This window comes from Corythoichthys intestinalis, chromosome 2, assembly GCF_030265065.1.
Source record: "Corythoichthys intestinalis isolate RoL2023-P3 chromosome 2, ASM3026506v1, whole genome shotgun sequence".
Taxonomy (NCBI): domain Eukaryota; kingdom Metazoa; phylum Chordata; class Actinopteri; order Syngnathiformes; family Syngnathidae; genus Corythoichthys; species Corythoichthys intestinalis.
In genome coordinates, this window is record NC_080396.1 from 49,844,010 (window position 1) to 49,861,633 (window position 17,624).

At 37.9% G+C, this 17,624-nt stretch overlaps 1 protein-coding gene across 2 annotated transcripts; it reads left to right on the forward strand.

Moving 5' to 3' along the window:
• The first annotated feature begins 738 nt into the window (after positions 1–738).
• On the forward strand, positions 739–16,739 carry abtb1 (ankyrin repeat and BTB (POZ) domain containing 1). Of its 2 annotated transcripts, XM_057830203.1 has the most exons (12): positions 741–1,005; positions 8,809–8,871; positions 8,949–9,004; positions 9,137–9,281; positions 9,446–9,605; positions 9,697–9,742; positions 9,902–10,018; positions 10,107–10,219; positions 13,846–13,944; positions 14,024–14,191; positions 14,329–14,529; positions 14,658–16,739. In XM_057830203.1, exons 1-12 carry the CDS (start codon positions 950–952, stop codon positions 14,862–14,864), a joined length of 1,431 nt encoding a protein of 476 aa, XP_057686186.1. In that variant the 5' UTR covers positions 741–949; the 3' UTR covers positions 14,865–16,739. The 2 variants fall into 2 exon arrangements, with proteins under 2 accessions (XP_057686187.1, XP_057686186.1); XM_057830204.1 differs by lacking the exon at positions 14,329–14,529 and having other exon boundaries at positions 739–1,005.
• The last annotated feature ends 885 nt before the right edge of the window (positions 16,740–17,624 follow it).

Consider the following 17,624-nt stretch of genomic DNA (forward strand, 5'->3'; position numbering starts at 1 on the left):
AAATTAGCTTTCACATGCATTTTTTTTGTTTCAAATTTATTTTTGCAAACACATTTTTTAATTTATTTTTTATTGAAGCTACTTTTTTTTTGATTGAATAAATAAAGACACAAATCCACTTCCATATGGCTCCGCTCAGGGGATACAATTTTTGACTGGGGTAACTACATTTGCACGACACCGGCGGGCGTACCATGTTCAATGGATGACAATCTTGGGGAAAGTATTGCCTAAGCAGCCTGATTTAGAATTCCCTTCAAGAATGTTTGTAAGTTAATTTTATTGCTGACACTGCGTTTCGGGGTCATCAACATGTTGTTGCCATGGCTGAATTTTGCCTTGAAATAGCTTCAGTTTAATTTAAAGTTTTACAAGGTTAAATATTTGTTTTATCAGAAGTAGAATGTTGCTTGATGACATTATTACATTAAAAAAGGTATTAAATAAATGAGACACTGCTACTCAGCGTAAACGTTGCATTTTTTCACCCAGAAAAAACACAAGCCATACTACGTATATCATTGCATTCACGTGCATCACATGTTTTGAAAATAGTTTTTTTCTCTTAAAATATATAATGCCGTAGCGCAATTTGAATTCTATTGAAACAAGTAGGATAAGTTTGTCAGAAACCTAAAACATGCCCTATAAAATTCCTCTGAGAAATCGAAGTGTACACACATGTTGAAGTGGGGAGTTTTCTTTTCTTCGCCATTCTTTAGACCGTGAAGGCAACGCTACACGTCACGTGACTCCAGAACCCCTTCCACCAAAACATTACTGAGCAGAAAGCACTCGTCAACAACCTCGCGTCGAGCTAAGCGCACCACCGCCACCTCTGCCAAGTTCGGAGCTAACAAACTCTCAAGCCTTAGTAACTTATCGCCTACCTGTCCAGCAGACAGGCCGACTCAATGCATTTCAGAGGACCGAAAACACCGAGGGCATCATGGACGTCCACGAGTTATTTAGTAGTTGCAGAAAGGGCGACGTTTGTAGAGTCAGGTAACCATTATTTGTTTACATGAGTGCCTTTTGCTGAAGCTCTTTAAAAAAAAATTTTTTTTAAAGCATGATTGTATTGTACAGCTGTTGCTTAGCGAAACGAGGGTTGTTATATTTAGCAAAGATGAGTTTATTGGAATCAGAGAATCAGGCGGCTCAGTTTGCACATGCAACCTTGGCAGATTATGCCATGATCAGATGAGAGATTTGACGTCATTACATGACGATACAACAAGGACACGTGTGATATTCTGATAAAATATCAAAGTAAAAAGAAAGCCAAACACATCCGCCATCCAAACCGTATGATCAAGAATTTAGTTAAACTCAAGGCCCACTAAAGCAAGTCAAGTTTGCCTACTTAACTCATTGGCGACCACTGATGGCGATGGACGTGCACCCTCCCAGTTAAAATGGATTGGACGTCTAGCGCTGTCAAGGGCAGGCTACGAGTTGCTTGTGACTCAATATTTTTCACAAGCTAAACGCAAATATTTAACCCGTTGTAAGGCAAGTGACTATTTTTTTTTTTGGTCATTCAAAACAAACAAACATACAAACAAACAAACAAACAACTTTACCTCCTAAGTCATGGCGTTCTAGGTCATGTAGGCCTCAAATTTATTTTAACATTGGTATACAATTGTGACCTACATGACCAAAAATGTAACGTTCATGTATGTGAACGTGCTATGCCTCAATTATGTATTTTTCCCTCCAATAAATTATTGTATTTTTGGAATTATATATATATATATATTAGGGCTGTCAAATGATTAAAATTTTTAATCGAGTTAATTACAGCTTAATTTAATTTAATTTATATATATATATATAAAGTTCCGCTCTGAGACTCCCAATTTGGCCAAATTTCATAATTGTCCGATATGCATGTGTGATAACATTGGTAAACAATTGTGAACTACATGACCAAAAATGTAATGTTCATGTATGTGAACGTGCTATGCCTCAATTATGTATTTTTCCCTCCAATAAATTATTGTATTTTTGGAATTATATATATATATATTAGGGCTGTCAAATGATTAAAATTTTTAATCGAGTTAATTACAGCTTAAAAATTAATTAATCGTAATTAATCGCAATTAATCGCAATTCAAACCCTCTATAAAATATGCCATATTTTTCTGGGAATTATTGTTGGAATGGAAAGATAAGACACAAGATGGATATATACAGTCAACATACAGTACATAAGGACTGTATTTGTTTATTACAACAATAAATCAACAACATGGCATTAACATTATTAACATTCTGTTAAAGCGATCCATGGATAGAAAGACTTGTAGTTCTTAAAAGCAAAATGTTAGTACAAGTTATAGAAATTTTATATGAAAACCCCTCTTAATGTTTTCGTTTTAATAAAATTTGTAACATTTTCAATCAAAAAATAAACTAGTAGCCCGCCATTGTTGATGTCAATAATTACTTACACAATGCTCATGGGTGCTGAAGCCTATAAAATCAGCTGCACCCAAGCGCCAGCAGAGGGCGGCAAAACTCCATAAAACACAATTAACAAGTGGGCATTTCACTGTACTGTCATTTAAATCTGAGCGGGGCATGTGCGTTAATTGCGTCAAATATTTTAACGTGATTAATTAAAAAAATTAATTAACGCCCGTTAACACGATAATTTTATATATTATATATATATGTATGTGTATATATATATATATATATATATATATAATGTATATATATATAACAATCAAGCGATAGTCATGAGGTAAATATCAGTGACATTTTTTCAGACGTCAATTTTTTCATTGTGACGTAATTTGTTTAAAAGTTTACAATTTGTGAGTGGATAATTTTTTAAAGGCTTTTTGTTATTTTAAACAAAATATTATACATTAATTAATGATTCTAAGATAAAAATGACAGACATTTTGAATAATAAATATCATTAATTACCTTTGTTTTATGGCTGGGTTGAAACAAAAGCGGTTGCATGACGTCTCTAAACGGGGGTTTCCAGGGTAAAACGGACTAATTAAAAATAGTTGCGCCATGAAGCTGCTATGGCAGTATTTAGACATATTGTTTTATCAAACACAACAGTTCTTTTGGCTTAAAATACAGCAGTTTATTTTAAAGAGGGGTGCAAGAGCAGAAACTGCTTTTTCAGCCTTGTCTGTGTTTTCCGCCATATATATGTGTATATATATATATATATATATATATATATATATATATATGTGTGTGTGTGTCTGTGTTGTGTGTGTGAAACGAATAAAAATAGAAATGCACTGTTTATCCCCAAGTAACACTCGAAGGTGCTATTAAATTTGTTCATTTTTAAATTTCATATTATTTAACTTATTGCCCGCCAATGACAGCAATTGATGTCCAAGTCATTTCAACTGGGAGGACTGACTGTCAATGCTCATGTTTGAATGTCAATAGGCCATAGGATTATAAGCCCTTTCTATCAAATAATTTTTGTCTATATCTGTTAGTGAACCCTTCTTTTACTGAAATAATTACTAATGCATCTTATTTATTAATTAACAACTGACTGATCATAAACTAAATTGATGCACCATTTTTCATTTTTAAATGTCCAGATGCTGCGATTCCAGCATCCCATAAGGAAATATTTTCTAATATCGGCTGCACTTTATTTAAGCACACCGATTGTCTTTTGTGTCTTACCAAATAAGACCTTAGCAAACATTTGTTAATTTTTGGAGGCAGTAATCACGTTGGTGGGTTTACACATATGAGTCTGGAAGAAATGATAGTTGAACTTTATAAAATTGATGTGCAAGGATATCTAAAATTTTGCAAATGCCATTCAATGATGTACACATGATAAATCAGGTAAATATAATAATAATTTAAAAAAATATAGATTCTTTTAATACTGAGCCACGGTCACAGATTTTGAAACCAACAAAGATTTAGCCATAACTGCCACAGTGTTTGGATTGCAGAGAAAAAAAACAAAAGCAGCTTCAGAAGAAATACAGGCTTTTCTGCAAAAAGTGGTTTTACCTGATTGCGCATGTTTACTTTGAAGAATAATGCACATCTGAATAATTTCACATTGACTTCATGAGCACAACTATATAATAACAATGAAATTATTGTGTATTGATTTCATGTTTGTACTTTGTTTAATTATTGGTCATGATGCCAGTGTTTTGGCAGTTTTTCTTTTAACAGATGATTGTTCAGTCAAAATCAATGTTATTTTTGAATGTGTGAAGCTTTAAGACATAAAGACAGAAAAGCGCTTCCTCCCTGCCAGAAAGCGTATGCCTGCACAATATCTGACATGACCAATAAAAGCTTGCAGGCCCCCCAAGTATGCATTTTATGGCCCCTAATGTATAGCAGAAGGTAAACAAAGATAAGAATTCATGTGACATAATTAAAAAAGACACAGGCAAAACATGAAGAAGATGAGCTAGACAGGATCAGAAACTAAATAATAATAGGTAAATAATACTGTAAAATTTTATTTTTTCTATTCCATCAGTCTGAAGGAATCCATAATTAAATATGACCAAGTCTGTCAACAATTTAGTGAAATAGAGCCAGTCTGTGTAATTGGTGCTTCGGTTCTGCATTAGAAAACACCCAACAACCTCACATTCCAAATAAATGTTATACACTGCTGGCCAAAAGTATTGGTACCCCTGCAATTCTGTCAGAGAATGCTCAATTTCTCCCAGAAAATGATTGCAATTACAAAAACTTTAGTAGTAATATCTTCATTTATTTTGCCTGCAATGAAAAAACACAAAAGAGAATGAAAAAAAATTAATTCATTAACATTTTACACAAAACTCCAAAAACGGGCCGGACAAAAGTATCTTCACCCTCAGCCTAATACTTGATAGCACAACCTTTTGACAAAATAGCTGCGAACAAACACTTCCGGTATCCATCAATGAGTTTCTTACAATGCTCTGCGGGAATTTTACACCATTCTTCTTTGGCCAACGGCTCCAGGTCTGAGATTTGAAGGTTTCCTTCTTCAAACTGCCATTTTCAGATCTCTCCACAGGTTTTCTATGGGATTCAGGTCTGGACTCATTGCTGGCCACTTTAGAAGTCTCCAGTGCTTTCTCTCAGATCATTTTCTAGTGCTTTTTGAAGTCTGTTTTGGGTCATTGTCCTGCTGGAAGACCCATGACCTCTGAGGGAGACCCAGCTTTCTCACACTGGGCCCTACATTATGCTGCAAAATGTGTTTGTAGTCTTCAGACTTTGTAATGCCATGCACACGGTCAAGCAGTCTAGTGCCAGAGGTAGCAAAGCAACCCCAAAACATCAGGGAACCTCCACCATGTTTGTCTGTGGGGACCGTGTTCTTTTCTTTGAAGGCCTTGTTTTTTTCCCCCTGTAAACTCTATGTTGATGCCTTTTCCCAAAAAGCTCTACTTTTGTCTCATCTGACCAGAGAAAATTCTTCCAAAACGTATTTGGCGTTCACAGGTATGTTTTGGCAAACTCCAACCTGTTTTTTTTATGTCTCCGGGTCAGAAGTGGCGTCTTCCTAGGTATCCTACCATAGAGTCCATTTTCATGCAGACGCCGACGGATAATATGGGTTGACACTGTTGTACCTTCTGACTACAGGACAGCTTGAACGTGTTTGGATGTTTGTCGAGGTTCTTTATCCACCATCTGCACAGTCTTTCGTTGTAATCGCTCGTTTATTTTTCTTTTCCGTCCACATCTGGGGAGGTTAGCCACAGTGCCATGGGCTTTACACTCATTGATGATACTGCGCTCGGTAGACACAGGAACATTCAGGTCTTTGGAGATGGACTTGTAGCCTTGAGATTGCCCGTATTTCCTCACAATGTTACTTCTCAGTTCCCAAGACAGTTCTTTGGTCTTTCTTTTCTCCATGTCTCAATGTTTTTTCAAGACTCAAGTTTGAAAAAATACTTTTTGAACAGCAAATTATTTTTTTATGCAGAAAATAATTACAGTACATCTGAAACATGATTATAACAATATATTTGAGAGAAAAAGCATGTTATTTTGCCTCATTCACATTTTAATATCTGAACATTTAAATATGTAAACTAAAGTGCAATCACATTTGTAAATGAATGGCTTCTGGTTTTTTAAATGTAAATAAACCAATCTATTGTGATAAAACAACAAAATTGCAATAACTGCATTAACCATCAAAGTGAAGTCTAACTGTAACTGTAATCTTGAAACAAATCTGAATAAGGAAAAACATTGCAATAAAATAATGCAAACTGGTTAAACTTCAGAGTAGCTGAGATCTGTCAAGACAGAACATCGCTTCAATGATATCTGGCGCCATCTAGCGTCGTGAATGGGTATAATGTCTAGACCGCGACTATAAGACGACCCCCACTTTTTCAGTCTTATTTCAATGCAAAAAACTAGAGGTGTGCATCGGTACTGCCCTCACAATTCGATTCGATTACGATTCGGAGGGCCACGATTCGATTCAATTCGATTCAGAGGGTCACGATTCGATTCGGTTCGATTTGACAATGCATCGCAATGCCTTAAAGCCTGGGATGCATTAAAATTCTAAAGCAAAGCATATTTTTCGTGAATCATGAGGCAACACAAGCGGTCAGACATTAAACAACTTTTTATTGGCTCTTGTGTCGCTCCTGGTTGAAGTCAAATGAAAATACTTTTAGATATATATTAAAAAAAAAAAAAAAAAAAACAGATCACAGCATTTAATTGGTGCTTTGAATGAGACCAGGGCTTTCTCTTTTTTTTTTACACACAGTAGCTGCCTTTTACACAGTGCAGCATCTGAACTCCTGTGCAAAATCAGTAATAACAGTAACTGTATTTTAGTCACAACAACCCATCGATAAAAATATTCAAGTAAATATTAAAGAAAGCGACAAAGAAAATATTGTAGTGCAGCAGCATCTTTATCGCTATATCAATCCAGGGATCAGTTCAGTTGCAAACAAAACATCCAACTAAATTGCAATGTAGAACAAAAGTAAAATGTAGGCCTAGCCCACTATATATGTGCAATCAACTTAGAAATGCAATCAGTAACTACCACATAACAATAAAAAATAATGAATTAAAATGAAGTGCAGCAGCATTTTAGCAGCCATAACAATCTGTTTCAACATGAGGAAATATCATTTTTTTGCAAGTGAAAGAGCAGAGAGATAGTAGAGGTTAGATGGGGCCTAAAAAATCCAGCCCGACCCGACACGGCCCGCTGGTATTGAAGCCCGACCCGGCTTGGAGTGATGCGGAAAAAAAAAAACGCAGCAGCAGCAATTCATTTTCATTTCTTCGAGATGGCAGAAAAAACGCATGTTTCTGAATGTTTAAATAGTCTACATATTTTTGTGATCATTATAGAAGCATTTACACAACGAAATAACGCTGGGAAAGTTTAATATTAAAAAAAAACATGCGATTTTGCAGACACACAGAGGAGAAGATTCAAAAGGATCACATTTGTGTTGCCTTTGTGTGCATAAAAAAAGTGTCTTTCGTAACGAATTCTCAGTTGGCAGAAAAAAAACGCAAGTTTTCTTAATGTTTAAATAGTCTACATATTTTTGTGATCATTATAAAATCATTTACACAACGAAATAACGCTGGGAAAGTTTAATATAAAAAAAAAACGAGTTTGCAGACACACAGAGGAGAGGATTCAAAAGGATCACATTTGTGTTGCCTTTGTGTGCATAAAAAAGTGTCTTTCGTAACGAATTCTCAGTTGGCAGAAAAAAAACGCAAGTTTTCTTAATGTTTAAATAGTCTACATATTTTTGTGATCATTATAAAATCATTTACACAACGAAATAACGCTGGGAAAGTTTAATATGAAAAAAAAAAAAGAGTTTGCAGACACATAGAGGAGAGGATTCAAAAGGTTCTTATTTGTGTTGCCTTTGTGTGCATAAATAAAAGTGTCTTTCGTAACGAATCGCAAGCGCCACAGCGGAGGAGAAGAAGAAAAAGCGGGCGGCGCCACTGCTTCATGTGAGTGGACAAGCAAATGCACAATACAGAGAGCCTGTTCTCGGTTTTATCCTTTTTTTTTAAAAAAATAATTTATTAGTCCGGCGCGGGTTGGGTTGGGTCGGGTCGGGCCGCCCCGCGCCGAACATGAATGCTTAAAATTTTGGGCCCGACCCGTTCGGGTTCGGGCACAAGATCTAACCTCTAAGAGATAGGACATAACATAACAATGGCTGAAGCGGAGAAAGAGGGAGCAAGAAAGATTCTTGATGCACCTAAGACATTGAAAGCTGACATCTGGAGACATTTTGGCTTCTATGAGGTTGGTGGGAAACTTGACCAGAGTTATGCAGTGTGTAAAAAATGAAACATGACAATAATAATACAAATGGGGAAACCAAATCCATTGCATCACCGGAATTGCGCAGGGAAGATTTTTGAACGTACTTATATATTTTAAAATGCGTTGAATCGATTCGGCTTGTTGCCCGCATCGAATCGAATCGTCCATGACCCGCATCGGGATGCATCGCCGCATCGATTATTGTTGACACCACTACAAAAAACACCGTCTTATATTCGGGCCAATACGGTATTTGTTTATATTTGGGAGTTAGGTTGTCATTAGTTTATTGAATCAAACAAAAAAGTTAATTATATGGATGTATACTTTGATTAAATAGCAAAATCTGAGAAATTTGTTTTTCTGGTCGTCTTTCATTGACACTCACCCACCTCATATTTGGTCATTTTATTATTCATTCATTAATTCATTTTCCATTTATTATGTTATTATGAGTCTACTCGCTTTGTGTCTCCTAGATACCTCATTGAAGAGCGAGATGTGGACCTCAATGTAAGAGATAAATGGGATAGCAGCCCCTTGTAAGTGACATTCAGACAATACCTTTATGTTTATTCCACTCAAGAGTATAATATATAGACCTGCATTTATTTGCTAGGTATTATGCTTGTCTCTGTGGCCATGAGGAGCTTGTCCAGTACCTGCTGGCAAGTGGTAAGGGCAAAATATTAGTACCATTATGTGAAAAATCAAACCTCGTAAAGTCACATTATCTTGCCTGACACAACATTTCAAGATCAAGATTTCAGAAGATGACTTATTTTCTCCTTCCTACTTGTTGTGTAGGTGCCAAATGTGAAGCCAACACATTTGACGGTGAGCGGTGCCTGTACGGGTCACTGAACGACTCAATCCGACGCCTGCTAAAAGAGTACAAATGTGTCAGTGTTCGCGCCATGAAGAGAGACGATTTTAACTATTTCCTGCACGTGTAAGTACAGACGCAGGCATTCCTACACTCATAGTGGAAAAACCGTTGAAGTTATTTATCTTGGTCTATATTTTTTATAGCGCAAAATGCATGCTTTTGAATAGGGGTGTTTAGACTTTTTATATACTTTGGCCTCATCTTCCAACCATTTGCTCTCTCCGCAGGTTGCTGGAGCAGGGACTGCATAGTGACATCACCTTCCTTGTTCACGGGCAAATGTTCACGGCTCACCGATGCGTGCTCGGTGCACTGTCAGAGTATTTCACTGAAATGTTCGCAAACAAATGGAAGAACAAAACCTTGATCCACCTCAAACATCCCTTGGTAGGTCCACTTGACGGAGTCATTGCCTGCTCTGTTATGAGATGATAACACTGTATGTGGTAGTAGCATACTTATTTGTACTTGATTTCAGATCAACCCTGCAGCTTTTGGAGCCATTCTGCAGTATTTATATACAGGTGGGGATATTCGACAGCTCGTAATTCTCTGGGCGAGAAATGATAACACGTGACGGCCTTGTAGTGAGCCATGAATCATTTGCAGTAAACGAAAAATCTCCTCGATCGATGCATTTGACTATAACTTCATCCAAAAACTACTATGGTCTGATGTTCCAGGACGTATGGATATTGATGTGAGCCTTGTAGATGACTGCAGACGACTTGCAAAGCAGTGTAAAATGACAGCTCTCATTGAGGAACTGCAGATTAAGTGTAAACAGGTGTATGACTTTGGTAAGATCCTGTTTTATGGTTAGACTGCACTTTATCCCTCATGTTGCAAGGCTTGAATGTCTTTGTTTTTTTGTTTTTTGTACCAAAGTTTCCAACAAGCCAGGCATTTGCGTGAAGGTTCTCAGTCTGGAGCCACATATCTGCCAACTCCAGGAGGATATGGCCCAGTTGGCAGACTGTGCTCTGCCGCCTCAGCTCAGAGTAAGAAATGGGTTTGAGGAAGTGAAATAAATAAATAAATATTGAAATAGAAGCATTTTAATGACACATCTAAATAATGTATTTGTGTATTTATTTATTTATTTATATAATTTTTGTACTCCTGGTCCTCCATGGACCAATGGGACCCAACCTTTTTGTCATCACGTACTGGTAAAGCCATTTCATATTTCTCGCAGACCGGGGGAACACGACGGCCAAAGATGACCTTGCCACAGCCCAAATTCAAAGCACGAATGCATTTATTTTTCATTGTTAAATAAGACAACCACAGCTTTTATTCATTCGGGTCGGGTAGCGGGAATTTAAAGCGCAACACGAAGGCCGCAATTTTTATTATTTCAAGGAAGAGGGCGAGATATACAAGTTTCAGCAAGAATTTGGTTGAGGCACTTTTCAAGCGTCCCAATGCTAGTGAAACTTCAACAAAGCGCACTTATGGAAAGTCCCGACTGACATACACAATATATGGGTTTCCGTGCTGCCAGCTGCGCACTGCTATCGTTCAGCCTTTGTGCCCAGTGCATACAAGGCACCACTTGCACTGCGCCATCTGCACACTGTGCTGATTGCTCCCGAGAGCCAGTGGCTCTGCTACGAAAAGAAAAAGAGTTTCTGAAATGTACTCGCAGTAGGCCGCCATATTTGTTGTGTGATGAGCGCATGCGCTGCGAGTGCGTAGTAGCAGCAGTGTTGACTGACTGGGTGGGTTCTCTCCGAACTGGGTTGGTTATACTTAGGCATGTGCCGGTTACCGGTTTCAAGGTTTAGCGTGGTATGAAAACGTCACGGTTTCAAAACCACTAAAATTTTCCGTCACACCGTAGTATGGTATTCGCTATTATACATTTCCCAAAAATGCAGCCAGAAGTGTCTTGGAGCAGCAGCGCTCACCCCTCCCTCTCCGGTTGTTGCTGTATGTGTTAGTGACACTGTTCTGCTATAGACCCTACTCACCAACGTCACAGAATGGCGTGTCGCTGTATCCGGCCGCCATATTGTCCGTCATTGTTTATCCGTATTCTCAATGGTTTCAATTTGTCGTGCAATTTATAGTGCAATTCATGGAAGCCCCGGTGCTTTCAGACGCTGTTAACTCATTGGATGCGTTGCATAAAAGGCGTTATGTGGAAAAGCTTCAGTCTATCCATTCGCCAGATCCATATTTGATGCCTAAATCGATATTTTTCGACCCGCTGTCTTCGCCCTCTCTGCCTGACATCTGCTACCCTGATATCTACAACTATCTTGTCCACACAAAATCAGCCTATTCTCACGAAAGTTTGAAAAACTTTAAGAGCAGCACTCTAAGCAACAATACCCCGTGTGACCCTTTACTTCCAATTTTCTAAAATGGCGACAATCAATAAAAAAAAAAAGTTGACTGCGATGGCTGACGCGTCACGGATAGGTGGATATTGGACTATTTTTTCAATAAAACACGCAACAACTGTGTCTGCCTCATTTGCAAAGAGACAGTCGCTGTTTTCAAAGAGTTCGATGTGACGCGAAAATGATATTACCGAACAAGACACGCTGACATGTACGACGAGATTACAGGGAAGATACGCAGTGAGAAATTATAGCAACTTGAAGCTAGTTTAATTTCACAGCAGCAGTATTTCGCGAGAGCCCGAGTGTCGCAAGACGAGACTGTTGAAATGATGAATTAAAAAAAATAATAAAGCAAATGTGACACACAGAAGGGCTTGCTAAAATTTGTTTAAATATATTGTTCTATGTAAATCAGCCAAGGTAGCCCCCCGCATTTTTACCACACCAAATCTGGCCCCCTTTGCAAAAGGTTTGGACACACCTGTTTAACTGATGATCCGTAGACGATGCCAGCTTCTTTCACTTGGTACCAGCTAAATATTATTCAAAATGTAATGATGGTGGAAGAAATAAGCATCTTGAATTTGAAACTGTATGTTGTCGGCGATTAGCCTCGCAATGATCTTAATTGTGGTTGTCAGCCCAAAACCCTCTAAATATATATTAAATGCATCTTACCAGATATAAAATGACTACTACATAATCTGTGGTAATCGTTTGGAGCCCAGTTTTCTCGTCGAATTGCAGCAGTCCATCTCGCTCTCCTCTCCGGGCCTCTCGGAATACGGTAGAACTTCAAGTCTCTCCGTCTATCTTCTCTGTTATTGCAACCAATCGCCACACACGCCTTCACCATTTTGATTATTAATGTTAACGAGCAGAAAAACACGCCATAATAGGAGGACTTTACGTAGCGGTAATGCGTCAACACGACGAGTTGACGGACAATATGGTGCGGAGGCGTGGTTGTGACGTCATGTGAGTAGGGTCTATACAGCCAGCGAACCAAAAAAAGAAACAGTCCAAACACAAGGCGTACTTTTCTTTAATTTATGGACGCCTCTAATCATGATAACTGAAATAAACAAAACAAATACATTTAAAAAGTTGTACAATAGTATTTTTACACGTGTGAGTAGCTTTATTCGCACAAATACAGAAGAATGTAAGGAAGTCATATCCATGAACACTATGAAAATGTTTGCCAAAAACAAAACACATTTTCCTTTCAAATTCAAAATACAAACTAACTCAAAACTTACAAAGACGAATGTTAGCTTAGTCTTAGCTGCGAGAGCAACTTTGTCGAGGTTATAAATCTCACGGCCACTGAGAAACAAGCTTGAATGTAGGAAAAGGGATAATATCAAAGGGCGCTAATTGGGACAGATGATCGTGCTCTAAGCACAAATGTACGTTCGCTGGACAAGGAGAGGTCTCACTCCCAGCATTTTTTAGATGAAACCTTTACTCAACAATATTTACATTTCAACTAACTTATATGTTTTTAACTTAATAACTTATGAATTCTTTGTTTTTTTTTAACACAAAGGCATGACATGTAGACTAAAGCTGACACAGTGGCTGAAAATAGCGAAACTTCACTTGAGCTTTTTGCCCCCTCAAAAAAAAAAAAAGTCGTACGGTCGATATATTTTAATTTTATTTAGAAGTGTTTTTTACTTTTTTATAGCAATTATATTTGTTCTTTCTCTAATCTTTAGCAACCTGAGCTGTGGCTGTGGATAGTCTACTAGTATAAGTTCTATTGATTTTAATTTTATTTAAAATATATATTTTTTTATTCATTTAACATTATATTCATGTTCCAATTTGCAAATATGTTCTGAAAAATAAAAAATCCCAGAATGTATTTATTTTTTTAACCCATACATCTCAAAACAACACATTTTGGAGCTATAATTGCAATACCGTGATACCGTGAAACCCTGTGGTGAAGCGCGCTGTTGGCTCCTGATCTCTTTACTCGTGTGCGACGGGTTTAAAACGAAAATAATTATTTATTTGTCTTGTGGGCCGAGACCGGTGGTTAGGAACTGGCCTACATGACCAAAAATGTGAATGAACGCTGCTCTTTGTCAAAATGGATTGGACGTCAAACGCCGTCAATGGCAACCAATGAGCCTTATAAAGGGTGCCCAGCATTTACCTATATTGTACTGCCTTGGGCCAACGGGCTCCATTGCTATAGCTCTTGTTTTAATGGTTTAGTTCATCTATGTGACATTTGTTATGTTCTTAACTCACCTCAGGTTGGATATGGGGTACTTCCTTTCAATCGGGTGGACCACTTGCCCACCTATCCCGACGTCTGCTTTCGAGTCGATGGCTATGATTTCTTGTGTCATAAGGTTTAAAGCCTTCTTTTCATTCTCATTCCCCATGTTTTCACACTAACTGAAGTTTTATTGCCAATGTGTGTTTCCCCAGGCCTTTTTCTGTGGACGGAGTGATTACTTTAAAGCTTTAGTGGAGGACCACTTCAGTGAGGGAGAGCAGCTTCAGTCCCAGCCAAGCACACCTGTAATAACTCTGCACAACATCTCTCATCAGATTTTCATCCACGTCATGTATTACATCTACAGCGATGACACGCAGGTTTGAGAAAGGTTGTTTTGTTTGAACTCGGTGGTGCTTTTACAGTCCACACAATATTAAAACATCAACTTCCTTGATGTTGCTACTTGAGTGTTGATCATTAGTGCGACAACCAACTGGTTCTTCCTCATGTCCAGCTGACACGGGAGAACGTGTTTGACGTCCTATGTGTGGCTGACATGTACCTTCTGCCGGGCCTGAAACGACTGTGCGGGAAGACTCTTGCCAAGAATATATGTGAAGATAACGTTCTGTGCCTGTGGAAGACAGCCAAGCTTTTCCGGCTTTCTCGGCTGGAGGATCAATGCATAGAGTTTATGGCCAAAATAATTGAGCGAGTGCGTTTTTTTGTTGTTGTTGTATATATTTTCCAACAATCTGCATTGCTATTTTATTGTTTCGGACCGACCGCACTTTTCCTCTATCGAAAACATTGACCTGTTGACTTGTCATGTGTCTGTCACAGTTGGTGCAGAATGAAGAGTTTGCCGAGATGGTCAAAGAGGATGCCGCTTTGCTGGAGAAGCGTCACGAGACCGACTCGGTCCCTCTGATAGACGACATCCGTTTCCACATTGCCACCCACGTTCAGACGTACAGTGCCATCGAGGAGGCCAATCAGAAGCTAGATGCCTTGGAAGAGCTGCTGTTTAGCATTGATATTGACTGCTGAAGACTTCTTGAGGTGCAATTTGCATGAGGAATGACCTTTTTTCTGTTGCAAGCTTATTTTATGTACCACGCCTTGTTAAAATAATGTACAGAACCTACTTTTAGTTTTAAAGATTAGCGAGAATATTGCATATATTAGTCTGCATGCCATCTTGTCTTGTACAGTGGAGAAACAAAAGTATACTTACCCCTGTCTAAATGCATTTCAAAACGTTTTTTTCACCATTAATGGAACTCCTTAGCTGTACAACTCAATTCATTAGCATTCATCCATAAGGTAAGTTACCAACTGAGGTAATGTGGCTCCAGGGGGTTTTGCATTGAAACTCACGTTAAATGGAAGTCAGCACACAAGTTTCAAGTTTAAATGTTCCTATAGGCTTTACCTCTTAATTAATTTCCTTTCTATCAGAACAATGATTGCTATTTAAAACCGTTCAAAATTTCCTCCACCTTTGCTGTAGGCCCCAGGTTCAGCTGTAGAAAAAGTCCCAAAGACTGCCGCTGCTGCTACCATGCCTTACTGTCACTGTGGTGTTCTTTTGGAGATTAGCAATATTGTTTGCTCCACGTATACTACCCCTTTTGTAATTATGGCCTTTAAACACAATCTTGGTTTCATTTGGATCATAACAATTTTCCACGTTTGGGCATGTTAACTGAGCTGTATATAAGGATTCAGGAAATAAGGATTCCGTCCTCGCCAACCAGTTTTCATCAGTTTTGGAGAGAGATCCATTGTTAATGTCACTGTTGTCCCATATTTTCTCCTTTTGTGGTCATCTGTATGTTGTCACTGGGAAATTATTTCGACCCCTTTCTCATGATTGATTGAATAATGATGTCCTTTGATCACATGGAAGATTTCCGCACACCAACAAAAATGTCAGAAAATGTATATCAGAACACCTGAACTCAATTTAGGGTTAATCCCAGACACTTTTAAGAAAGGCAGACGTGCTGATTTGCACTTAACAGAAGTTTGAAAGTAATTGGTTCATTCGGAAACATTATTTTATTCGTTGTTTTCCACAGATTAGTTCCAGATTATACGACACGTCAATGATAGAAATTGATGAAAATTTATCTCGGTTGCAAGACTCGAAAAAACTTTGTATTTGAAAAGGGACGTGTATACTTTTTAGTATCTCCACTGTCATCATATTTGACTGTTTTGGGTTACATGCTGACTTTAATTTGTTCTCTAAACAATTCTATCTGACTTTAATTTGTTCTCTAAACAATTCTGCAACATCACTATTAGTTGCTTCCATTGCACCCTTTTACTACTTATATTTGGCCATATATGCATTTTTCATATATTTTAATATTTTAATTGTCATATTCTATATCAAGTATGAGTTGATACTTATCAATGTTGTATGTTATGAAACATCTTTGGCTGTGTTTGTAAGAGCGAAAAAAAGTGGAAACTTACATATAAATTCGCTGCAATTTGTCTAATAAGAGAATAATATGCTTGGTTTGGGTAAAAATACTTTGTTCCCCGGTAATATTGATGAGTTTATATTTCTACCACTAGATGGTAGAATTTTACAGCTTTTCAACAAGTTCTACCGTCAACTTTGTCACACAAAGTATCTATCACAAACGTATCTAGTATGGCAATTTCCTCCCCATGTTCAAGTAATACATTTGAAGTTTATGCCTTTTTTTCTTTATAAAACATTGTAGCTCCATGTTCAGAGCAGATTGAAGTTATCAGAGTGCAAATCAACTAAGTATAGTTACCATCCTGATATGTTTATGCAGTGCCACTAAAAAGGTCAGTGAACAAAACCTTTGGCTTTAATGTCTCTTCAATGCTGACAGGTCGACTGTACTAGAATAAACAGCACAGTTATTACCCCAACAAGCTTCTTGTGCAAATGTTTTATTGTTGCCATGCAACCAACAACGGTTTAGTCATAGGTCGTAGGACAGTGTCCTTGTAACATTTTCTTTTTGATATCAAAGAAATGTCCTGTTCAGTAGTTGTGTAATATTTTACTGTACACTTTGTTCACCTGTCTACATATCATGTGATTGCAAATCTAGGAAATGTTCCTTTCACTTCCTGTACTATAATCTTATCCGCATTCAGGACAATTACCACACTGCACCTTTACTCCTTTGTCAAATAATAAATAACATTTTTCATTTATAGAGTTGTTTACTGCCACACACATTGTAAACCCCGGCCTAACCCTAGCATGACAACTTTTCATTCATTTCGTCAAAGCAAAGACACAAGAGGAATATAAAAGTTGAAGTGTTGTACTTTCAAGACTTGTGTGTAGGAATGGGAATTGATACGATTTTTCCAATTCCGATTCTTTTCGATTCAGTTTAACTCATTCACTCCCATTTTCACCGGTGCAACCCCCTTCGCTCCCGGCCGTTTTTCTGGATTTTGAATGATTTTGCAAGGCCCACAGAAAATTCTGTTCTATTGCTATATAAACATTCCCTGGCACAGCCAGACTGTTCTCCCTGTATTTTTCAAACACTGAGAGAAAAGTCTAGGAACCAGCCCATTAACGGCCTCTCGAGCAGGTACAAAATCAATCGACAAATCAGATTCGTTTATTTGCGTGACGTGTTCTTAACGAGCAACGTCACTCTTCCGCGTCGGAAGTCGTCTCCACAACAACACAGATGGTGAACAGGAGAGCCGAGAATATGTTCCAATCCACGGTAAAATCAGTTTTAAATGACCAAAAACACATCGACACGAGTCATTGACAAGTCTGTCTCGCGC